The 26,678-nt window shown below is 43.9% G+C and overlaps 1 protein-coding gene across 2 annotated transcripts in view; it reads right to left on the bottom strand.

The window, feature by feature from the left end:
• Nucleotides 1-26,678, bottom strand: part of LOC135916089 (uncharacterized) — an 81,519-nt gene that overhangs the window by 15,271 nt on the left and 39,570 nt on the right. For both annotated transcript variants that reach the window (XM_065449320.1, XM_065449321.1), the window contains 3 exons: nucleotides 17,390-17,490; nucleotides 15,802-15,887; nucleotides 1,685-1,907 (listed from right to left, as the gene is read on the bottom strand). In XM_065449320.1, coding sequence (XP_065305392.1) covers nucleotides 1,685-1,907; nucleotides 15,802-15,887; nucleotides 17,390-17,490 — 410 coding nt within the window. The remainder of the gene's footprint in view (nucleotides 1-1,684; nucleotides 1,908-15,801; nucleotides 15,888-17,389; nucleotides 17,491-26,678) is intronic.

Raw genomic sequence — 26,678 nt, 5'->3', positions numbered from 1 at the left:
TGTAATATAATAAGAACGATAACAAGAGCAAAACCTCAATATTGTTGCACGTCCTTTCCGCATAAACGCGACAACAATGCAGATGAGTTTCATCCATTGAGTCGGAGTCCAACTGAGGCTGGCTGATATCGAAAAATATCAGCTATACGTATATTCGAAATATACGTATAGCCCTCATATAAAGGTATTTTTCCGGCGGATATGTTTATGTCTAAGCAAATATCAGTTCGTAAGTCTCTGGGCCAAGGTGGCCTTTACGCGTCAGATTGAGCGAGCACTAGTGAACACGGCTGGATGGAATTTTGCCGCGTTTCAGGTTGCGACATCGCGTCCAAGTATAATTCTAGTGAGTCTGAGTGCGAATGAGCACGGCCTAGCAGTATTTATGTGACTCTCAGTTCGACTGAGCTCCAAGCAAAAAATGTAATTTCTGGATTGTAGCAGCGGAAATTGCGGGACGCGTACACAGAAACCAAGGAACAGACGCGGGCGTAGGAAAGTGCACGTCTGTTCCCGTCATTTATGACTCTGTGTCCCATAATTTCTGCCGCTACAATCCCCGAAGAGTGAAGCAGCTAGTTCATTTACACACCCCTTACAAGCTTTCAGTGAGCCTGAGTGAGCTCGAAATGTCTTGCCTACTTTTGGCCAACCTCCTAAAACAAAAGCAGTAGGACATGCTTTTGAATGAGTAGTGGCGCTAGAGAACCGGATCTGTAAGCTGAGCTCGCAAGGTTTAGCAAATTGTTCATTTGAAATTGTAGAAAACGGGAGACGCGGATGGTAGACTTTTCTGCGTGACGGCGAGAAAAGGAGGATAATATTTTACAGGTGAGGGTGAGGGGGAGGAGTGTGAGATTTTTTTTTTTTTTTGAAGTTGAAGGTGCGAACAGTACCTACATCGTGAGGGTAATGAAGGAAAAAAAAACGATGGCATTCGCCCATTTTTGCGTATAACACGGCCCTGCCAAAAAGGTGCGCGAAGGATGCCATTTAGCTTTATGCAGTGTCAGTATGTGAGGACGATGATGATTCCGCATTACTGCGGTAAGATGCGGACGCTGAAGCTTTCTCTCACTGCGCTGCATAGACAAGAGGGTTTACTTGAGTCCGAATAGCTCAACAAACATCATATTGACACGCATCGTGAGAATTTGCTTCACAGCTCCATATATTTATAACGAGGTGAGGAAGTCTGGGATCCGAGTACTATATATCGACACAGGGTTTAGGTAGTATGCCATACTCCAATCGGCTCAGGTATCAACGACGAGATCATCCCCAATAGCCAATGCTCTTCAACGTCAGGTTAGCGTCCTAGCGTCAGAACAGATATGATTTTACTGGTTGACGGCCTAGATCAACAGCAGAAGCAGTTGCTCAAAATCAGTAGCAATGCGCATCCTTTACACCGACATTTTCTAGCACTGGTACAGTGAGACGATGCCCACTCTAGACTAAAGGCATTGCCATATGCATCACATACATTTCAAAAAATGATAAAATCAACATCTCACATTGAAACTGTTTAAAAGTAAAGCAACCGGGGTCCATTCTTTTTTCGATTCCTGCTCTTAGTACACCGCGAATAAATGTATATATACGTGAAATACATATATAGGCGGCACGGCAAATTGTAAACATTGGGGGAGCCCACGCCACAGCCTTCTTCATTCCTACTTACTAAGAACGTCCTTATGATGCTTGCAGGGGTAAATATAGGTGAGATGAGATCGTGATACTTGTCACGCTGTACGAGATCCGCTGTTTCCTGAAAACTTGGGTGCAGAAGCCAACCAGTAGGTGTGTTGCGAATATATACTGTGAACAGATCTCCCGGGAACAACCCTGTGGATGCGTAATAGTGGCTCTTTTTGCTGTTTTCATCATTGAATGCAATTGTGAGTCTGAAATGAAAATAACAATACATCGCTATTGTGCGCGGCCATTTACAGTCATAATTCAATTTCTCGAGCACTCTGGAACATTTTCATGTGGAGCTTAAAAAGTGTGGTCGGGATTATTTTTTATATAAATACCTAAGCTGCAGTCATAGGGAAGTGAGTGCAATGGCGAGTGCACGGTAGCTTGATTGGGAAACATTGAAGACAGGTGTGGAACAACCCATGAGAAATATTCCTTTTTTCCATGAAGCTGCAGTTCATGCGGTTCACGCTTCCCGATATTATAAACGACATCTGAAATATTAGGTACACGGTACGGTGCATCATTGACCAAAGGCATTAGTTATGTATACCACTAGCAATGCCTCCACGCGAGGAAGCTGAAGGTCGGCGTTCTCGGTCGGCACTGCAAACGATGAGGAACACAAAGTGGGGCGGCGCGTGCTCGTCCCGCACGCACGGTACGCGCTAGTCCATTATAAGGGCGTGCTATGCTCTTCACTAGTGTTGGAACTCTGCTACAACACCTCGGTTCATGACATTGGTGACTCCAGACTACGATATGACCGACGCCAGCAGCCTATCGCACCCAGACAACCTCCCGCCTGACGCTACCTCTCGCCCACTGGACGCAGCAGCTATGCAGCTTCGATTGGCCACGCAAGGAGCCGCAAGTTTCGTTCCCCCTGGACGAAGCCCGCTTTTATCCACTCCACATGCCATCGGATACTACTCGGTATCACCGCTTAGTTGCCAACTGGTATCCTATGGTTCTTGACGAGGTGGCGGAAGTCATCAATACTCATTTGGAGTATTCCGCACACTAGCAACTCAGAGTACTTTGGACCGCAACATGGCGTCAGAGGTGACGCCTCCCGAAGCTGCTCAGCTCCGAGAAGCTTAGAGATCGCCACCTTTTCCAGCTACTCAAAAGCATGCGACGGCTCCCGGGCGGAAGCAATCTCGATGAGAAAGGTGCGCTGTTGAAGGAGCTCTTCCTGAAGCACCTGGCGTAGTCTTCCTGCCTTGTCATGGCGACTAGCAAGGAGCTAGTCGCCCTGACAAGGCACTAGCTCCTGTTCCTTCATGAATCCCTTCACGACATCTGCCATCCCAGCATCAAAGCTACGCAGAGCTTTTGTACACAAGGCTACGTCTGGCCAAGCGTTAACACCGATGTTTGCCAGAGTGCCAAAGTGACCCATCACACGCAGATTCCCGAGCAGACTAATCAGTTGTTATGCTCCGGCGCACTCCACGCCGCTGCTTTCAGCGGCGCAAATGAGAATGACGTGGACGATTACCTGTGCTCGTACGACAGGGTAAGTGGGCACAGCAAATGGGATGATGCCAGAAAACTGAAAAACTGAACAACGCAGGTGTGGCCGGCTTCTAATACAAGGTCCTGGCGGGGAATTTTAGTCGTGGTTAGAGCTTATCTCTTTCGTGGACGTGTTTGGTCGCTCTGCTGTTCTCAAGATGCACGCAGAGCTGTGTTGGCGGGAACGAGCTCAGCAGTCGGGTGAATCACAAGTCTCATCAAACACATTCTAGACTTGTGCCAGATGAGTCGACACGGCCATGTTAGGGTCAGGGAGAATCAAGAATATTCGGAAGCAAATGGAGGGTGACGCTTTCAACATGCTCCTTGCGAAGAATCCATGGGCTGTGACAGAAATAATTACCCTCGGTCAAAGCTACGAGGAGCTGTGAAGGCCGCGGCTTTGACCCACCGACTTCATTCGCACGACCAACATGTGGTTAGACTGGCTGCCGTTTCCGACCAGTCAGCGCTGCTCGTTGAGATAGAGGCGCTTGTTAGTGTGGAAGTCGGCGCCAGCTCTTCTTAGTGCCATTCGCTCAGCCGCAGCATATTCAAAAGGCTGCTCAAGATTTTCGGTCCTCACTCCGCTACGCGACGGAGCAAGCAACTACCGGGGTCTTGCCTCTCCACAGCCAACAGATCCCTGCAGTGGCGCGTCTCAGTTACTTCGAAGTAGTCATCAGTCTCCGACCATCCGCTGCACCTGCAGCTCCGCACCTCAGTTACGCCGACGTGGTACACAGGCCCCTACCACAAATGTCCGTCTCATTGCCTCACGCGACGCCGCGTCCACCTAGTCCTGTGACCTGGAATGGACCTGCTTTGTCGCATGCCCGGCAATCGGCCACTGTTATTTGTCTGTGGCTACGCCAATCATATTGCCCGCTTTGATAGACGCGCTCAACCAACTGGGGCTGCATCACCTCCGACGTCCCGCGACACATGCGTGCCAAGGCCATTTACAGCTCTTACAACTCATCTTCGGCCCCGTCAGCTCTTCGACCGAAGAACGTTACCGGCCGTCGACCTTCTCCGCGTGGCAGGTCACTATCGGTGATTCAACCTTGTTGTGTTGCTCGAGAAGATGAAAACTAATAGTCGAAGTTAGCGAGGCAAGGACTGCGGTACTGTCCAACTACAAAAATCTTCACCGTCTCCTGTCAAATGTAATGGAAGATTGTGCTGGACATGTATGCTCATTTTCTCTCGTGGACACGTGAACCTCTGTTATTTATGCAGAACTCTTTCGCTCACTGCGGTATGATCTGACAACACTTTAGCTTTCCCAAAGCGAGCGCTCAGCATTATCACCTACTCACAGTGAGCACGGCCCGTGTGGTGGTTGAGGACGTCGTGTATACCATTGAGTTTCTTTTTATTTCTTCGTGCTCTCATGGCCTTATTATCTCATGGACGGGCAGTCGGAAAAGCACCATCATTAATTTCGCACGTGGTAAAGTTGAACTATCACCTGTGGTAACTATGGCCCAATCGCTTTAATGTGCTCGCGAAGGAAGATGTGAACATTTCCACATTCTTCCCACTCCCACATTCCCATTCCCATTCGCATTCCCAGCAAACACTCCCAGCTTACATGTGTCTTGAATGAAATTCGTTCTTCCTTTCGACGTCACGCAAGGTCTCTTGGGCAGGACGTCCACTGTTACGCATGCCAATGACACCGGCTTCAAACCACCATTGTGACAACGACCGCATCTTGTATCTGCTTCAGAGCGTCATGTCATCAAGAAGCAAGTCGATGGCATGCTTTGAAGCCAGGTGATTCCACCTTCGTATAGTCCGTGAACATCTGCTCTTGTCCTTTTTTGCGAAGAAGGGTGACTGAGTTCAGTTCTGTGTAGATTACCGATGCCTTAACAAGATCACTGGCAAGCATTTTTTTTCCCACCGTTCACAGACCTGGCCGCAGCCTTTCTTCAAGGCGCCGAATTTTTTTTCTTTATTAGAGTTTCGGTCATGCTTTTGGCAAGTGCCAGTTGAAGAAGTCGACGTGACGAATACAGCATTTCTTACCCCTCATGGCTTATGAGAATTTAACGCAATGCCTTTCAGACTTTGTAATGTGCCAGCAACATTTGGGCACATGATGGAAACGGTTTAGCATGGCTTGAATAGGCACACATGCATGTGCAATCTCGATGTTATTGTCTATGCTGCGAACTCCACCACGCACCTTAAGTGGTCCCAAAGCGTGTTGAAATGATTATCGAATGTTTCCAAGGGCCGCATCTTCCCCGATGCGACCAAGTTTCGCGCCGTCACTGGATTCCCTAAACCAACGTCAATAAAAGAACTACGTAGTTTCGTTTGACTCTGCTCCTACGTCAGGCGGTCCATCCGAAATTTTCCAGCCATCATATCTCCCTTGAAGCTGCTTTAATGCAATGGCACTGTCTGGTCATCGTCACCGGAGTGCGACGACGCCTTCGTGACTCTGCGCTTTGTATTACTTCACCCCCAATTTTCAGTCATTACGACTTGGCGGAAGTGCACATGAACACTAGCAGCGTCGGCCTTGGCGCTGTCTTTGCGCAATGTAAATTCGCATCCGGGAAAAACGCTTTTGCATACGCAAGTTGAACGAAGGCAAAAGCCGATATCAACTACAGTGTGACGGAGAAAGAATGTTTAACCATCATCAGGGCCCTTACAAGCTTCTGTCTTTATTCGTACGGGCACCCATTCGATGTAAACGCAGACCACCATGTACTCTGTTGGCTCTCTTCACTGAAAGATTCCTCAGGTAGCCTTGCTTGCTTGGCACTTCGGCTACATGACCTTTACAACTGCGTCATATACAGCAATGGACGCCATCATTCCGACGCCCACGCCTTGCCAGGCTCTCCCTTGGCCGACAAGATTTCCTGTACCTCAGCGTCTCAGTCTAGCATTTCGTCTATTGACATTGAAACCATCGCTTCCGACCAGCAAAAGGACCGCTCGATTGCCTTACTTATAGGCTTTCTCTCCGATTCGTGCACTCAACCAACAACTCGCACGCTGTTCAACAGTTCGCTCAACATTTAGGAATTTGCAATAACCTGCTTCACCGACGTAATTATATCTCAGAAGACCACCAGCGTTTATTCGACATACCTCGTAGCCTGCGTTCTAAATTTTGTGCATCATTCCGTGGTGATCCGTAGTATGGGCACTCGGGAGTTTTCAAAACACACTAACATCTTCGACAGCGGTCCTATCGGCGTGGAATGTACAGCTGCGTTCGAAAGTTTGTTATATCTTTCCAAGATTGAGAACCCCGCCAGTATTCTGGCTTCCAGTCGCCAAGTTTTCTACAGCCTCCGCCTTGCTCTGTGTGGCTTTGCATAGACCACTTGATCTAGGAACTGCTGGTAACCGATGTGTTATTGTCGTAATAGATCATTAAGCGCGATACGCCGAAACCCCAATCCTACTAGAAGTTACGGCGCGCAACGTTGCGTCGTTCATCCTCCGCAGTTTGATCTCCGCCATGGTCTAACCCAGGAACTGCACAGCGGCCGTGGGCGTGCCTTTTGTCCGATGTCATGGAGGCCTTTCGCGGTCAGTGCCGCGTTGTTATTCGGACAACTACCGCCTATCAAACTCAAAGAAACGACTTCACTGAACGATTGAAGCATACCCATCCGGCAAGCTTGCAATGTATGTCGACTATGACCACTCAAATTGGTACCTCATTCTAACCTTTCTAACTATGCATACAACACCGCCATACAGCACACCGCTGGTTTTTCGCTATTTTTTTTACTGTACGGACGCCATCCGTCGCAAGCTATCGATACCATTCTCCCGTACCGGACTGGTGCATCCGAGTGTGTAGCTGTTTCTACCACTTTGAGAAATGCAGATGATACAGGCCTTAACTTCATCTTACCTGGTATGTTAGAATAGCAGCCGCACCGAGCACCCATGCACCCGCTTCCCTTCCTGGCGTGCTTGTATGACTGTCACTTCCTGCCTATGCAGCCCCTTGAGAGTGCCCTGTCTTTGAGCGTTTTTTTTGTGCTTAATGAAAAGGTTACAAATGGGATTTATACCTATATACATACAGAGGGAGGTCCCATAGTCAACAGACTCTACAGGGGACCTCCCATTACAAATGAGTAGGATATCTAAATACAAAGCAGCTACATGTAAACACGCAAGACCCCATATTAAGTTAGTCACTAGCTAACGCTGTGAAATAATTATTGGTACAAAGCACTTATTAGTATAATAACCAAATTGTTATACTGAGTGCAAAAATTTACGAAGGTTTGAGTTGAATGTGTAAAAATCAGAGAGCATCTTAATTTGACACGGTCTTGAGTTCGAAAGTAGTGTGGCTGAAAAATTGGTAGTAAATTCACCATAGTTATTTCTAGGTTTTGGTAGCCAGTAGCTGGCGGCAGAAGCGAAACGGGTAGACGTGGAATATGGATACTGGCTGTTAGTAATTATAGGGAATGGGAGCTTTCCGTTAACATATTTATAAACAAGTATTCAATTGAGTACTTATTTAGTTTCTGTAACAATAAAATTCCGTTCGATCTGAGCAAAGGAGATGCTTCCGATGTGTAGCTGCTACATGTAATGATGCAATTTGCTTGATTTTTAGTATGCTGTAGCGTGGATAAATGCGTGGGATACGTGTTTCCCCATGATGACATGAAATAATTATAGCGCGTGTGAATATAGCCATAGTAGAGGGAGATGGGCGTCTTCACTATAAAGAAATTGGGAACTTTAATTTATATTCTAAATCCATAAACTGACTTCTTTGTTAAGGAGTAAACATGCTCATCAAATTTTAGGTGTTTAGCTAACATGACCCCAAGAAACAGTACACTATCAGTAGGATAAAATGCACTGGAAGCAAAGGTTAGCCATGAATACACTCAGATGTTCTTTTGTTTAGCTGAGAAGCTGACGAAGTTATATTTGGCTGTATTATTGTGTAGTCTGTTTAGTCGGCAACAGGTTACAATATTAGCTGCGTCGTGATTAAGCTTGCGCATGAATGAATCAAGACTTTTGTCTGAGGAGAAGATGGTTGTGTCGTCAGCGTAAAGCTGGTCTCTCTTGGAGAGTACTGCCGAAGTAGGAAAACCCTTGCTACGTCTTCCGTGAAGACGCAGCAAGGGTGAAAACATCTTCCGTGAATTACGTCAACGAACCAATCACGCCGCGTTCAAATCTGCACTACCGGAGACGAGATACTTTCCATACGCAGTGCCTCAAGACGTACAGCCCGCTCATAGTACCCGCTCATCGTGGCGAACTCTTAGATCCCCAGGACGGCTCCTTTTTGTTTCCGGGAATAATTGTAGTGAAGGCGACTCACGCTGACCCCTCATTTTCACCCACCTTGCACTGGAGATGATGAGTGGCCAGCGTTCGTTGTAGGCCGCTGTTTGACCACCGCGTTAGCCGCTCTCATTCCTCCGCCAATTAACCTCGTCACAATAGACAGGGTGTCCCAACTAATTTTAGCCAGAGTTTAAAAAGCTGCAAATGCCACGTACCTGGACAAAACAACGGTACAGTTGTTTCCTGTCGCTTGGAGATACTCAAATTATTTTTTTTTCATTCCGCATATTTGATTAATTAGTCTTAAATTAGGCTTACCGCAGTGAGCGACAGGCTGGATTCGTTTCACATTCCTCTATCTTCCGGTTTAGAAGCAGTCTGCGCAGGAATTAGAATAAACCACCGCGATGTTATTTTGTGCGCATATTATAGGCCACCGAGCACTTCCTCTACGTTTTGCGCTGTGCTTCACGAGCTGCTTAATACCATCGTAACAAGGTTTCCACACTCACCCATTTTCCTAATGGGGGATTTCAAGTAGCCCAACATAAACTGGTCCTCTCCTTTGCCAACTGTATCCGACTCAACCAGTGATAGCAAGGCATTTCTTGATTTATGTTTTGATTTCCATCTTACGCCGCAAGGGTCCGTCGTGTCACCGATGCTCTTCAATCTCGTCATGATCGGACTATCGGATAAACTGGACCGAATAGAAGGCATTAATCACACCGTTTATGCAGACGACATTACGATTTGGACCACGAAAGACGCAAGCGAGGGTGATATGGAGAACAGACTTCAAGGGGCGGTGGAGGCAATCGAAAACCATCTAGAGGGCACCGGACTTGAATGCTCACCGGAAAAATCGGAACTGCTGCTCTACCGCCCCAGGAGCTCCGGCAAACCGTCCAGAGACGTGGCGGAACTACACAAAAGGGGAATCAGATTAACCACGAGGAAAGGCACGGAGATACCCATGGTCCAAAAGATTAGAGTCCTGGGTCTCTGGATCGAAGCCAGGGGAACAAACACGGAAACTATAACACGCCTGGAAAAGAAAGTCATGGCGGCCATTCGGCTCATACAGAGAGTCTCCAACAACAGGAGGGGCATTAAGGAAAGAAACGTCGTACGGCTCGTTCAGGCCTTCGCGATCAGCCACGTCGCGTACGTGGCGGCATTCGTCCACTGGAACAAGGCCGAGAAAGACAGGATCGACGCGCTCATTGGAAAAGCGTACAGAACAACACTGGGTCTCCCCCAATACACAAGAAACGAAAGGTTACTACAACTCGGGGTGCATAACACGCTGGAGGAGATCGCAGAAGCACAGAGAATAGCGCAACTCGAAAGACTCACCGGAACCAAGGCGGGCAGAGAAATCATGGAAAAGATCGGCATAAACTACCACGGAATGAACGGCCCCAAGATGCAGATTCACCCAGACGTCCGAGCCGCAATTAACACGGAAAATATCCCCAAGAACATGCACCCCGTGCACAATGTCGAGAGAAGAAAATGCCGCACGAAAACGATTCTCAAAAATCACGGCGCGCGAGAGGGGGTGCTCTTCGTAGACGCCGCGCGGTACCCCCGAAACAGGGACGGCAATGGTGGTGTCGGCGCTGACAAAGGTAACTCCCTTTCGCAATGGCGGTCGTATGCACGAAAGGAAAGACCGTGACTGCGGGCTCCGTAAGGACTAGATCGTCGGAGGCAGCGGAAGAAGCGGCAATAGCATTGGCTATAATCAGCGGTCGGCAACAATACCGAACAATAATCAGCGACTCGAAGACGGCTATTAGGAATTTCACAAAGGGCTGGGTCTCCACCGAGGCGGCCAAAATCCTGAACCACAGAGCAGAAGACTTTAAGAACGGCACAATTACACCCAAATACCTCAAATGGATCCCGGCACATATGGGAGAATTTACCATGAATGCCCCTCCCAACCTCAACGAGAAGGCCCACTGAGTCGCGCGAACACTAACCCACCGCGGCACGGACAGTGACGGCCCAACACCCCGCAACCCCCGGGGAAGGACTGTGGCGGAGGTGATGGAGAAGACGGAGGAGGCGACGACGACGAAGAGGCGATAAAAGACGACAGTGACAGACTGGTCACGTACCACGACATACTGACACACTACACGAAACAAAGAGAAGCATACCCACAACCCCACAAACAACTCGACAGGTCTCAAGAAACAGATTGGAGAAGATTTCAAACCAGAACGTTCCGAAACCCAGTACACTTAAACAGAATAAATTCAACACAATATCCAGACGCAAGCTGCAAGCTCTGCAAACCCGAACACGCAGACATGGCACACATCTTGTGGAAGTGCACACAGATCGGTTCAGTATACGTAGAGGACAAGATAGAACCGGACCTTCTCGAGGAGCGATGGCTAAGCGCTCTGACTAGCTCAGAACTACACGACCAATTATGGGCTATTCAGCGGGCCCGGGCAGCGGTGGAAAGGCTATTCTTCACCGCACACAATGCCCGGGTGGCCTGAGCCCGGGCTGGCAACCTCGCAGGTCCTTTTTTCTATTAAAGTTTTTTCCGTCCGTCCGTCCATCTTACTCAGCTGATTACTCAACTAACTCGAACTACAGCAACCAGTGCTAACATCCTTGACTTAGTTTTGAATACCACTCCGGATCTTGTCAATTCTTTAAGTATTTTGCCAGGGCTTAGCGATCATTGTTTTGTTCATTTCCAACCTAAGGAAAACGTCAACCATCCCAATAGCAGACAAAAATACATTTGAGACTACAGTAAAGCCGACTAGGCATCAATGAACACACAACTTGAAGCTTTTGTAGAAGAATATATGCCAGACTTTTACACTCGGAGCGCTGAACAGAACTGGTCGCTTTTTAAAATAAGGTAATCAATTAGTACAAAAATACGTACTCTTCCGAGTTGTCCGGTGTAACCATCGAGCAGCGTGGTTTAATGCATATTTAAAACGTATCTTGAACAGGAAGAAGCGGCTGTTTCGCCAAAATATAAAACGGAACACAACGTATAGCTGGCGTGCGTATCAGCAGGTTGCTTCACTGTTTAAACACGCAGTCAAAGAAGCTAAATGCGTTTTCTTTTACATTACTTTTCTATCTCTGCTGACTGAAAATACTAAAATGTTTTGGAAAACTGCTAAGGGTTCCGAATGTAACACAATATCGTTAACTGATGTAGATGGTGCTGTTGCTCAACAAGAATGTTGTTCTGTACTCAATGAAGTGTTTTCTAAATCATTTGAATAACGCGTTGCCCTGTGCTGCTCTACCTGAAATTGTTAAGATGAATTTTCCTCAGATGGAACCCATGTTAATTGATTACGATGGTGTCGTGAACTTGATTGGTAAGTTCAAGATTCGTCATCGTCAGGAATTGACGATAATAATTCTATTTTTGAAAAATACTGAAGTGTACTCATCCATAATTTTGTGCAACATCTTTTCGCAATTTATTCTGTCGTGCTCATTACCAATGGACTTTAAACTGGGCACGGTGGTTCCATTATTTAAGTCTGGTAACATGCATTCACCTTTAAATTAAAGGACAATTTCGTTAACAATTGTGCCATGCGAAATTCTAGAGCCTGTATTCTAATCAACTTCCTAATAACAAATTCATTTTTTTTATCTTGCCAGCATGGGTTCCGTAAATTGTTTTCCTGTGATACTCAACTTGTTTCATTTACACATGACATCTGTGCCGCGTCGGATAACGGATTTCACGTTGACACCATCTTCTTAGACTTTTATAAAGCATTTGATGTCGTCTCTCAGAAATTACTTTGTCTAAAATAAAATACACTTAACATTGACCGTAATATTATCTCATGGATTGAAAACTTCTTTTGATTGAAATTTGTCTCAGCTAGCAATTTTGATTCTTCGCGTTGTCTTGCAGTTCCGGGGTGCCACAAGGTTCTGTTCTCGGACCCTTGCTTTTTCTCATTTCTATTAATGATTTGCCTAACCGTGTAGCGTCTTGTCCTAAACTATACGTTTTATGCACTGATCCACAAGAGTAACTGGAATGCCAAGGCGTTTCTCCGCAAAGTTCATGAAATAATATTGTTGTCATCACATAAACTACTGTCATCCTGACAATTTGTTCCATGAAGATTCACCTTGCAAACTACGTGGCTAGAATTTGTGCATTGCATTATCGGCTATTTGCAGACGATTGTGTCATTTACCGAGTAATATGATCAAATTCTGGCACTCTAAAACTACAATCTGATCTGGACAAAGTAACTAACTTGTGCGACACTTGGAAAATTCGACTTAACCGCCAAAAGTGCGAATTAATACAATATTGCTTCATCTAACCTATCGAACTATCATTTGAAAAACTCTGTACGTGAAGAAGTCAGTTCCTATAAATACTTAGGGGCCCACATAACATATAATTTTTCCTGGCAAGCACACATAAGCCACATCACTAACAATGTTAACCGTACGCTTGGTTACCTCCATCGCAATTTCTCAATGGCACCCGCTAACTTAAAGCTACTTTTATACAAAACACTAATACGTCCCAAGCTTAATACGCCTCTTCTGTATGGGACCCTGGCTTGGATTACTTAACAAATGCAATAGAATCTATGCAAAATCGCAGCGCGTGTTTCATTCTTACTAACTATTCTCGGACATCAAGCGTAACATCTATGAAGGCTACTTTAAACCTTCCTCTCCTCCCATCCCGTAAAAAGTTAGCACGCTGATCACTGCTGCACGAAATTTATGATTACAATGCGCAATTAAAGAGCGAACTTTTGTCCGAGCCTGCGTACATATGATCTCGTACTGACCATCGGCATGAATTTAGCGTTCCACACTATCGCACAAACCTATTTTATTATTCATTTATTCCTAAATCTACCAATGAATGGAATCACCTGCCGGTCTCAATCGCTAACATAACCGATACATCTGCTTTTAGAACTTCTATTGAAGAACACTTTTGTTAATCCGCACTTTCTAATTTTTTTATTATTATACCATGTTATCTGCACATGCTCTGTATTTCGTTCCACTCCCTTCTGTAACGCCTTCGGGCCTTGAAGGTACAATATATGAACTGAAATGTAATATTTATTCAGCTTCTCCGATAGTATATTTAGATGAAAAGCATCAAAGAAAAAAATTGTAGAGTGACATGGAAAACTCCCAATACAGCTTTCGGTTGTTTAAAACGTGCTACCTAAAAGTGTTTTCAAGCGTGAAACAAGGCGTGAAATTGATGCCAAATTGGCGCGCGACTGGCCGCTCCAGACGCTTGGCACGCACTCGAGGGCTGCTTTCACGAGAAAAATGCTTTAAGTAGCATTTATTGAGGAAGAGCAAGCTGCAACGGGAGTTTTTTACATCGATATGCAATTTTCTTATTCAGACTTTTCATTTAATGAAATAATTGAGAAGTTAATATATTATTAACACAAGTTTAATCTAATTTCCTTGAATGAAAAAAATATTTGAGTATCTCAAATCGACGGCAAACATAAACGTTGTTATGTCCCACTACGTGGTATTTGAATATATTTAAATTCTGGCTGAAGTTAACTTAGACACTGTGTACATACTGAGCAAACACTTTAAAAATTTTGTTAGGAGAACCATTGACCGATAGTACAATTCTCTTCTATGAAAGTGACTACTCGAAGAGGCGGACCTTACGTGCACAAAAATATTGAATGCAAAATCGTATAATAAAAAAAAATTAATAAAGAAATTCCTAACTAATATTCTTATGGTCCATGTTGCAATTTACAAATTATAGCTGGTGAGAAGGCGAGGCTTATGCACTTGAAAAGAATTCTGCGGATGACATCGTGTGCCGACGAAATAGGGGTGAAAGTGCACTGGTGCTCCTCTTTTTTCCTTACAAAACGTCGTTTTATGCACTGAACCACAAGAGTAACTGGAATGCCAAGGCGTTTCTCCGCAAAGTTCATGAAATAATATTGTTGTCATCACATAAACTCCTGTCATCCTGACAATTTGTTCCATGCAGATTCACCTTGCAAACTACGTGGCTAGAATTTGTGCATTGCATTATTTGCCATACGTAATCATTTGAAAGCCTAGTTAGCGAATTTTCATTCATGCGGTTATCATGCACTTCACGTATTTGTGCAAGCAATAGCCGTCCCTTCGTGAAGACCAGCTGAAGGAGTGTAATTGGGCTGTTCGGCACAAGTATATATATATATATATATATATATATATATATATATATATATATATATATATATATATATATATATATATATATATACATATATATCAACCACATAAAATAGTTGGTTGATAGGCACATGTATATTAACTGTACTGACACCACGCAATGTATTCTGATGAAGGCTGGACCCCGGCCGAAACGTCAATAAACCGCTTCATACGCGCTTCTAATTTGCTGTATATATATATATATGCACAGAAGCAGGGAGAACTGACTTGACCCCCACACTCGCAAGATAAGTGGCGCGCCCCTGGCTGCAGTAAATGCTGGCATGTGTTGTAGAGGAGTACGACCTACAGTGCCACAGGTCCCCTTCACGCTGCGGCTCGTAATGTCCTACAAGAAGTGTGGCCCCTCATAAATTACGAATAATTTAATAACCACGTGTGCGGCATGCTTTCGCATTCACATGTCATGGCAGTATAACATGCTGCCGAAACTTTTGTCACCTACAGCAGTTTGACATTGATTATAAACATTGGCACGATTTTATTAAAGTCAAGGGCAATGCCCCCAAAAAATGTGATCAATGCGTGGGATTTCTCTCAGTTCAAATATAATGCTTAGTTCCTCGTTCTTGCTCTTTGCCAATGTATGCAAAGGTTATGTGCCATATTTATTGAATAATAACCTACTTCACCTACTTTTGTTTATGACGTTTTATCTACATTACTTCTCGTGAGCGTGTGAGTGTAGATGAACTTTTCATGACTATCTGGATGATGTCACGATATCCTTCGTACTAGAAGGCCTTATTCAACTGGCAGCAGCTGCTAATTAAATCAACGTCAAATAATCTTTCGTGAGTTACAAAGAGAAGGCTTACCCTCTGAATTTGTTCGCTCCACTGCACGATTTACTGTCAGTTATGTCCTACCAACCGGACCAGAATAGCTGCCGTGGTCATTTATCTTAGGAAGCGGTTTCACAGCTCGCGCATACTGATACCCTGTAGACTGCTAACATGAAGTGTAAGTATTGTGCCAGGTCATACTTACTCTCCGCCGCCGGCCCCGTATATCACATGAAAAATGCCATATGATCCGACAGAAAGGTTGATAGATTCTAAAAAGTATTCGCTACCCTAAAAATTTATGCAAAAGATAATCAGGACCGTAGTCATATGAGGATGTTTTGGAAGCCGTATTCCTACGACACAATCGCAGGTGACCTTGCGGATGTAAATATCATTGACTGTCATTAGTCACCGAATATTGATTTATTTAGTTCCACTGGTACACTTAGAGACCTGTTTGCTCATTGACTAACGTGACTTCATCTATTTTGGTGTTTGTTCTATCTAGCTCAAGACTTTTTCTTTTCTTCTGCATTTATCATGTCTCTTGATATGCTTATCGCTTGTTCATTCTTTTGTGTTGACTGCATTTGATTGATCTGGCTCAGGACTTTTTCTTTTATTTTGCTTTGATCGAGTGTCTTGATTTGTTTATCGCTTATTGATGCTCCGGTGTTGTCTAGACGCTACCTTATCTATGGGTCTGTGGACTCGTCAAGCCACCAAGTGGCAGCTTTTTTCCCGTAGCCCCTCCATCTGTAGCACCTGATGAAAAATAAAGATTTTATTTAATTTGATTTGATTCGCGAAGGCACCTATTCCACGAAAAAAAATGGCCAGGCTTAGTTTGGTTAAGCCAAGAATGCGTTGCATATTGCGCGGCCGCGCAGTATGCGGCCGCGCGCGACCACGCCAGTTGGGGCCCAGCTTTTCCTCCGTGACGTCACGCGCCGGCGCAGCGCCCCTAGCGGGAGGAGCGGGAGTCAGGTGGTGGCTGCGGCAACGCGCGACCGCGCGAGTTGGGGCCCAGCTTTTCCTCCGGCTGTCGTGACGTCACGTCACGTGCTTAACTGGTGGCTGCCCGGTCACGCCCAAGGGCTGAACTGAGGGATTGCAATATGCAACGCATAAAAAGAACCTAAAGAAAAGCTTTCCAACTCAGTCACCGCTGTTTGTGGAATCAGCATCTATACTTGTGAGCTTCATTCCCCTTGGTGCAAGAAATTTTCATGTGGCTATCCTTGCCTGCTGATCCACGAGCTGTGTTTTTTTTCTCGCTAATTTGAGTTTCTTCTGCCTGTCACTGCCAGGAAAACAAGAGGCAACTAAGGTAAGTGTCCACAGTGGCTAAGAAAGCCCCAGCCCCGGCTCATGAAGGTGTGGCAGCTCTGAGATCCAGCTTCCATCAGCAAACCATCCCTTCAAAAAAAAATACCTTATAACATTCCCCCAAGAAATGGTACGGCTTATGAATAATGAAATTCGGCAGTAAATGCGCACAATTACATTTATTTTTCAATAATTATGTTTATATTGGTTGGAGAACGTGCGGACATATATTTACAAATAATGTCTGGCTCTCTATTTGCATATTATTAAATGAAGTCATGTGTTTCCTGTATAGCCACGTTGGCATATGGCGTTAATTAGAACATTAGGGAACGATTGCAGGCCCATGCAGTTGATGGTTTAAAATGTATCTCGAACTAACAGAGGTTTTGAAATATGGTGAGTACGTGAATAGTGTGGGCACAACACTGGGAATATGAAGCGAAGATTGTCATACTTACGAGGCCATCAGTTGGAAAATCTTTTCCCAGCTCATCGTATACATGGACGGATGTCATGACGTTGTTGTTAGGAACAATTTTGAAATACCAAGCTTTAATATCTAAAAAATAACGATTACTTATGAGATGTTGCAATATTTCATATGAAAAACATGATACGTCAATTGCCACAATTCCTAAGCGGAAAACAACCTTGAGGCTTAAAGCTAATTGGTTCTTGTTGAGACAGGAAGGACAACTTTTTTCTATCGTATAATTGACACTCTTCGCTGCAAGCTTATAAATCAGCTTTATTTTGCACATATTAGTGTGATTTTGGATAGATACTGTGCGGCAGGTGATGTATACATGTCTATCTATATGAATGTTGAGTACATGTGAAAGTGACAATCCCTAGAGCGTAAAAAAGAAAACGAAATTAAAGCATATATCTCTCGTCAATACTCGCTAACAAGGTAGCGATGACGGCCAGCTTGGCCACGACTGGGATATAAAGTACCGTAAGTTGCAAAAGTTGTTATGCGCTCAATTGTAAGAAGTTCCATGCAGCGCAAAGCAGCGCATACAAAGATGAGAAAAACAGACCCGCAGACAAGTAGGGCTTCTGTGGTCTGTTTTCTCTCCGCTTTGTTTGATTCTTTGTTTGCTGTCTGGAACTTTAATTAATGGCTATAAAAATAAAATCTATATACTATTGAACTTCGCCTGCGCCTCTCAGTGTCGGCGCAGATCCGACTGCCAGAGCATATATGCAGGCAGTATTAGAGTATAACAGCGTCTCTTCTTCCTACGAGCTCTAACATTTTCCTGCACGAGAAGAAGACCAGCACGATGTTTTACGGACGTTAACGGGTTGCACGCAAATTGCTCATTGCTGTATTCTGTGAGTGTTGCGGCCGGAACACGTGCACGTCTCCATTATTAAGCCAAATTTTCACACATCATTCGTACATGATGGAGGACTTGCGGAACCTTCCTATTGCAAAAGCCAGTGTTATCTCGTGCCGTCCAACGTGAAAACAGCGAGTTTTTCAACAATGCATTCTACTGAGAAGAGGAGGGCTCACAGGCAATCACTAGCACAGCGTTTGGGGCAGCCAGCGCAGAGGTGAATCACACTGGGCGATACGCTGGTTTAAGCGCTATGACACCGGGGTAAACTAGAATGCGTTGTGAAGGAACCCTTCAAGCTGCAGTTCGCTGGCGCGTACAAGAATCTACGTGGGCGTGATAGTTGCCATGCAGCTTCCAACAGTACATAAAGAGCAGGTGCTCACAAAAAATTGTAACGAAGAAGTGTAGCCTGCCTGCGCCGCAGCACCATCCCTACCTGCATGCGCTCGTGGTTGCTGTTTTTCGCCGAACGCTTGTAACGGCTACCCGTTCGCACCCGTTGCTAATAAGTCTCTTAGCAAGTGGTGGAGGTCAATGACAATTATTATTGACATTCTAGTATACTGTCCTAAATAACGTATATTTTGAGCTCGGAAATTTCCCAGCTGTCAATAAAGTTGCGTGACCTGCCCTATTTAGGCATACATATGTGACTCTAAATACGCCTTTTGTTTCTGACAGTTCTCTTGTTAGTGTGTACATACCTATGTCAACTAAAGTGCGCCAACACACATAACTATTACTTTTTTGAGTAGTTTGCTTTTCTTGCCTTTCTTTTTATCCATGCATCGTCAACGTGGGCCTATTGCTCAGCAGCAGCACATGTTTACTTAAATTTCGCTCACGTTCACCACACTTTGTCCTTGTCCGTGACCTGTTGTTGTGACGGTTTTATATTCCTATAGAAGCTATCAAGAGATTAATGACAGTATCTTTTTTCAATGTGCTGCAGCTGACACGAAATAAACAAACTCAACGGCCCTTAGAGCACGTTCAAATGGTCCAAGGTAAACCTACCGCTGCTTGATATAATTTAACTAAAAACAAAACAGGCAATTCCTGCGCTTCTATTTCTCTTAATATAATAGATTATATTAAAGCACTTCTAAAACACAAATGCGCTCAGTTTCGCCTTGTCCGGGCCCCACACAGAGATAATTTCCTTCCACGGAACGTTAGGTCAAGCCCTATAGCTGATTGTATTAACACGTGATCCGACCGTCTGTGCTCGGGCACAAGTCCGACGAGAAAAAACAAAATAAACTGTACAGTGCAGCCTCTGGTTAAGTGTTGCTGAATGAATCGTTTTTTTTTCACAACTGCTGCATCCTCATGATAAGGGATGAAGGCCGATGTCACGCGTTCTAAATTCAATTTCGGGGTTTCAAACGTCGAGCAACAATTGGACTTTTCCCCAAATTTTTCTCTACCCACCTTATTGCGGGTGGTCAAGGTATCTAGAAGCATAATACGCCGTATCCCTATGAATATAGTCCCTACGTCGCCGTTTTCGTTAGCCGACCTTTGTGATCCTGCATCGTACGGTTACGTGCCACAGAGGTGACTGGGTATATGTACGGGACTGTCAACTTTCAACGCACTTAGCAAAAGTTCGCAAAAAAAGCATGTCGCAATCCTTGTAAGCTGCTAAAAAGAGGTGGTATGCAGCATTCTGCTCTCTTGTGACAAATGTTACGTCAGCACTACTGGTTGATATGTTAATTACAGTTAGCAGGGGCATTGAGCAAATTTGCAGGCCTTCGCGGGGGGGGGGGGGGGGACTTGGCTTATCATTGTAAAATGTGCCCGCGTACTGCAGTGTACCGGGACACTTGCTTATTTCCAAGCTTTCAGGCTCAAAAAGATCTGGAATCGTTTGAAGCATTTTGTATAAAAATGACAGAGAAGGTTGAATTACGACCTCATCACTCAATTTACCAAGTAAAGAACAGATATATTTGCACCATAGCTGTCGAAGTCTGCGGATATAAAGAGCGCAGAATTGGTTAGAGCGGGGTTAGAAAAGCCTCTTTATCCCTGCACAGATGAGGACTTTCATTACTGAGGTTGGACAGCATGATCTGCTTTTCTGCCGTCAAAATGTGCTGCGGCAACGTTGTTTCAAATGTTTCTGCCAGCAACTGCCCTTTGTGTAAATTTTCCTCAGTAAAGATCATTTGAAATTCTGCGACCGTCCGCTGTGCATTCTTCCTGTCCCCTGTCCTGAAAATGAGCCATTATAACCATGTAGTGTCATGCTCGCTACTGCTGTAGCCAATGGACCACTCAGTGCCACTTCCGCAGCGGGTCCCTTACACGCTGCATGCCAGTATCCACCTCACACCGAAACTTCTGCACTCAAAATCTCTGAGGAAGCTATACACTACGTCCAGTCGCCTCCATTGCATTGCCGTCGGCCTGGTTCACCGACTCACCATGGCTCTTCTTCGCCGTCATTTAGCTATTGCTTCTTGCAGGAAAACTAGACTTCCTAGCTTCTGAAGGACAACCAGCGCAGTAAGCACTTTCGGAAAATCCTCTAATATTAATATTTTTATATTGATATTAGGGCAGACGTCTCAGTTATACGTGCCAATTTTCTTCGCCACGTAAAGAAGGTTCTTACGTCTCACAAAATTAAGATTGCTGGTCCCGGGATGGCATTATTTTGCGGTCCTGGCGCAGTACCCTCACCACCGTATTATCAACACCTTACTTTTATGGCAACTGCAGGATGAAGGCCTCTGACAACAATCTCCAAATACTGCTGTCCTGTGCCAGTTGATTTAAACTTGCAGCTATGAATTTTCCGAGTGAATTTTCTGTCATCTTCGACTGCACTTGCGATCATTTGGCAATCATTCTGTTACTGCCATGGTTCACCGCTTATCTGCCATAGGCATTACGTGGCCTGGCCCACTCCATTCCTTTCTCTTAATGCCAACTGGAACATCGAATATCCTCATTTGTTATATGGCACACAGAGCACTCTTCCTTTCTAATAGCGTTATACCTTACATTTCTCGTTCCAGTGCTGTTTACATTGTTCTTAATTTGCTATCCAGCATCTTTATTAACCTGACAGCTCCAGCCCCATACCTTAGTACCTTAGTACCGACTCAGAAATGATCAATATGCGTAACGACACCTTGTAATGACCACAGTTGATTGAAAATGACTAAACATACTAACTGGTGAGCAGTAATGACTAATAATGACTGAAATTACTTGTAATGAATAGTAATTACTATCGGATGACCAATATATCTAACGGCTACTTGCAACGACAACAATTGATTAGAAATGACTAAAGACTCCTAATAATGACCACTATTGACTAATAATGACTGAAATGATTTGTAATGACAACTAATGACTAGGATAAGAGCAACATGTCTAACGACGGCTTGTAATAACCACAACTTATTACAAATGAATAAAATTGCTCAGTAGTGAGCAATAATGACTAAAAGAAATAGAAAGAGAACCAGCAAGTAGAAAGAGGCGAATGGTAAGAGTTGAAATAGTAGGCTTTCACCGTTCACTTCTTTAAAGAGACCTTAAGAGACACTGTTTTCTTGTTGTTCCACTTGTGTGTTTATCAAATCATCGAATTTATAGTTACGACACAAAACATCAATTGGTCAATAGGACCACAAGACATTTTTGCGTCTTTTACGCAGCGAGTTATGTATGCGCATTCAGTGAAGTGCGGCAACCGACGTCAAAACTGAAGCTATTGTTGCAACCAAAGTGGGAGGTTGTGGTCATGAAGGATTACTGAAATACACATAAACAGTGTCAAAGTCAGGAGCGTGGTGAGAATGAGCACCACATATTGACAAAGCTGCCGAAAGCTGGCACATATTCGTTCCAACTGTCTTTTTTTTCCTATTTTGAAACGCCCAGATACCCTCTTGTTCCATTTAGCGCTAAATGAATCATTTTCCGACAGCACGGTCGTAGCGTGTATCTGTACGTGTCAGTGGTGTTTGCTACCATAACACTGCCAATAAAGTTTTTGGTGATGAGAATAGTTTGCTTTTATAGCGATAGCTCTAATTGCCCAGGTACATACCCAGAAAGTGGCTGGTTCTATACTTATGACTTTTGAGCTCAGCGAAGTCAAACTGAGACTTAAGCCTGCCAGTACCGGTGGCTACTGCGTACGCCACGTGGGCGATGCGTATTTTGAATGCGACCTGTGATGTGGACAAAATGCGCCGAATGCTGGTAGCTTCGAATGAGCTGTGCTTTCGATGCTTAGGTCGCATTGAAGTGAGACGCAGCATGAAAGTCAATTCGCTAACTTTTGCTGCCGTGCCGAGCAGCGTCCCTCTACGTCACCAAAGCAAGCAGAACCATGCTATCGCTCTACGAACTCGGTTTAACCGCGTTGAACCGCAGCAATCATTTTTATATCCTGTATCCGCAATGTATGGCTCGTGCGTGTTCAACGGGCTTCAGCAAAGTGTATGATATCTATTATCTGTGTGAATGGACAAGTGAAGTTACATATCTGAATTACTTTGTTGAAAGCCGCCTTTTAATGAAATAAGAAAAATTTTTATATCTGTGTTTTTACAACAGCGCCGTAATCGCACTGTGTAACAGCGCCAAACGCTTATGAAATCCAAGCCAAGATACCTGAAGACCTGTGCATGGCAATATTTCCTAGATAATTGTGATTAGGCACCTTTATTTATTTATTTATTTTTTATACCCTCAAGGTACGGTTGGACATTCTAGAGGGGAGGGACAAGGTAATACAGAGGCAAATCACGCAATGGTGGATTATTGAAAAAAAATACAAGTAGAAAGAAGCAAAAGCTTTCGAAGAAAGCGTCAAAGCTAAATAGCTGCCAGTCAATAAATTATAAAACGAACAAAGAAATATAAGGATGGAAGGCAAACACTAGGCAAAAACATCGTATACAAAATAAAAAGAATTGTAAATAGAAACTTACAAGCGTGGAAAAATTACATGGCGCAACAAATAAGGAAAAAAGGAAAGAAAGAAAGGAAGAAACAATGTATCATATAAATATACAAGTCATATATTAAAATTATGGCATAAGAGCCGTTATTATACAGAAGAAGCTAGCGCAACATTCATTTATAACATGAAACTTTGAAGTGTGGTTTTAAAGTTATTGGTGTCAGTTATGCTTGTAATTAATGAGGGCAAGTTATTCCTATCTTTGGTCGTTTGGGGAAGAAATGAATATGAAAAGCCGGCTGTGTGTTGTGTGGTAATGCGGAAAGTCCACCTTTTGGCGGTGGCGAATGCGAGATGAAAAGTATGCTGGTGGTTGAACAAAGATAGAACGTAAATATGCGTTGTGGTAGAAGATTTTATGGAAAAGACCTATGTGAGATAGCGTTCTACGGTTTGATAACAGCTGGAGGTGTAGGAGAGTTTTCATGGTAGTGACACTCACAGTTCTTTGGTAGTTGGTGAGAATGAAACTGGCTGAGCAATTCAGTATTGCCTCTAGAGACTGTATGGGGGTGTCATGACCAGGGTCTCTATACGGATGATGCGTCCTCTAGCTGTGGACGAACTGATATGAATGTACGTTGTGCACAATAAGAGTTTTAGCGATGATGATGCTAGAGAAAATTTCCGACGAAAGTATCCCAGTGTACGAGTGGCCTTAGAGGTTGTGTGGTCAATATCAGTTTTCCAGGATATATTGTTGGCAATGCGAACCGCCAATCTCGATATGACTTTACGCATTATAGTGGGATGATCTTTCGCGTATAGGTGGGGCAGATCACGTTGATACGAGAAAGCCTCATAGTCTCACACATTGTAATCTTTAATTCCATGCGCCACGTATGACACCACTCATTTATGTTATTGAGATGGTCCTGAATTACTAGAATATCTGAGGAATTAGTTATTTTACGATACAAGACGCAGTCATCCGCAAATAGACAAATGTTCGAGGAAACGTGAGTGGACAAGTCATTAATATAAATTAGGTATAATAAAGGACCGAGCACGGACCCTTGCGGAATACCGGAGTCAGCTGGAGCTAAAGGTGAGTTAGCGTCATTAGTGGCTACAAATTGAACACGTGATGTCAGAAACGTGCAAATACAATCAATTACGGAGGGTGTCTATGTTTAGAATGTTCGAGTTATGAAGAAGCAATGCGTGGTTCACTTTGTCAAGCGCTTTAGAAAAGCCTAGAAATGTACATTCTGTTAAAAAACCATATTCTAAATTGACATGTAGGCCATTAAGAACGAGGATAAGCTGAGTGTCACACAAGTTTTTACTGAATCCATGCTGCATAACTGTGAATAAGTTGCTATTTTCAAGAAAACTAACTAGATGCATGTATATTATATGCTCCATAACTTTACATGGTACAGATGTAAGTGAAATAGGTCTATAGTTCTGTGTATCATGGGTAGGTACAGTTTTGTGAATGGGGATTACTTTGCCAACTTTCCAATCATACGGTAACGGGCCAGAGTTATAAGATCGCGAGTAAATACATTCTAGTATGATTGAACACTATTTTCACCGTCTTTTGTAAGAATATAGTAATAATTTTGTCTACCCAACATGATGCTTTATGTATTAATTTCTGTAATATGGCTTTGATACCAGTTGAGTCGAAAACGATGGGATCCGTGAAGTGGTAGTTAGTTGAATTTATCTCAGGCATCGGATCAGGGATCTGAGGTGATGAGAATGATTGACTGAAGGTATTGTTAAGCACAGTAGAACACAATAGGTCAGGTACTGGGTCCCCATAGTTTCCAGCAATGATATTCCAGTTTTATGGCTATTTCCCAGCATAGTTTCCCACGAGACTAGTCTTCAATAAATGTGGAAGCGTACAATTAAGGAATAAAAATTTGGCTGACTTGAAGGCCTTAAGATGTGAAATTTCTGCGTGTTTATACGCTAGCCAATGTGTCTATATAGAGTAATGTTTCGCTGTATATCATATTCTATTATTCTTTTCCTTAAATTACAAGTTTCTTGGCAGAAATATGCGCTCATTTCTGTGTTTGTGTTTTTTACCAAACCTCACTTTCCAGAGACGGGCTCCCTGGTTTTACAGGTTTCTAATTCTTTATTGAATACTTTTTAGGCAGTATTGCTTAGTCAGCAACAGATTTATATCATGCAGTTTACATTCGGCGTTGTGCGTTCTGTTGTGTGGATTAGTTTGGAATGATTTTGCAGGCGTTGTCTAATCTCACTTTTTTTCTCGCTCTCCGTTATTGCAACAGTTCATTCTTCATAAAATATTTACTTGAAGTTATATATGTGTGCGCTTGAATGGTGTGTCTATGTATTCAATTTGCGTGTGTACATGAGAATGTATATGTAGGTGTACATATATGTATATATAGGGGCGTATACGCACCACTTCTACGGATGTTTGCGTGTGTACGTGCGAATATAACATGTCAGTGTGCAATATTGGTTTGTTATTCGTGTATGTATATGCAACAATTTTTGCTCGTTCTTCAAAGCTTGGTGGGAACAATTTCTTTCTTGTTTGTTTGTTTCTTGTGCAGCTTTTTTTTCTTCTTGTACGGGTGTACGACATACACTGCTGTTTGGCTACTGTTGCCTCTGGCAGTAAGGCCCCAGGCCTCGTCAAGCTGCTCTACAAGCAGCGTTTTGTCTGGGGTCCATCTTTCCTTGAGGAAAATAAAACTGATTGTGGTTCTAATAATAATAATATTAATATTTGGGGTTTTACGTGCCAACACCACTTTCTGATTATGAGGCACGCCGTAGTGGAGGACTCCGGAAATTTTGACCACCTGGGGTTCTTTAACGTGCACCTAAATCTAAGCACACAGGTGTTTTCGCATTTCGCCCCCATCGTAATGCGGCCGCCGTGGCCGGGATTCGATCCCGCAACCTCGTGCTCAGTAGCGGATTCTGGTTCTGAAATTTAGTTATTAGTGGCCGAGATTTGGCCGAATGAAAGCGACCAATTCTGTGCGCTTGGCATACGTCAGAAACCGTGATGTCAACCTTCAAGCTATTATTGATGAAGTTTAGTATCTTGTTTTCTGATTCTGAAGAAGTTTCCTCTGCGGTATCTGACAATCCATAAAAGATGAGATTGTTTCTTCCAAATGCGAAAACTGACGCATTTATAAGTTGCCTCTATGTGCAATAAACCAGAGAGGTGAAAGGAAGGTGAAGTGGCTGCAGCCCGAAAGTGTCGACGAATCGCAGAGGGCTAGCAGCGAGAAGGCGTCTAATCAGAAATAACTATTTTTCTGTGTTTAGTCCAATCCTGCAAATCAGTGTGTACACGTCATATCACATGGGGAGCTATCGCGATTTTTTTGAGGCCGCGTGAGAGAGAGCGAAGTTGTGGTGGTCTAAAAATTTTTTTGACCAATC

This window comes from Dermacentor albipictus, chromosome 7 (genome assembly GCF_038994185.2).
Source record: "Dermacentor albipictus isolate Rhodes 1998 colony chromosome 7, USDA_Dalb.pri_finalv2, whole genome shotgun sequence".
Lineage (NCBI taxonomy): Eukaryota > Metazoa > Arthropoda > Arachnida > Ixodida > Ixodidae > Dermacentor > Dermacentor albipictus.
This window is presented reverse-complemented; position numbering and strand designations above follow the sequence as displayed.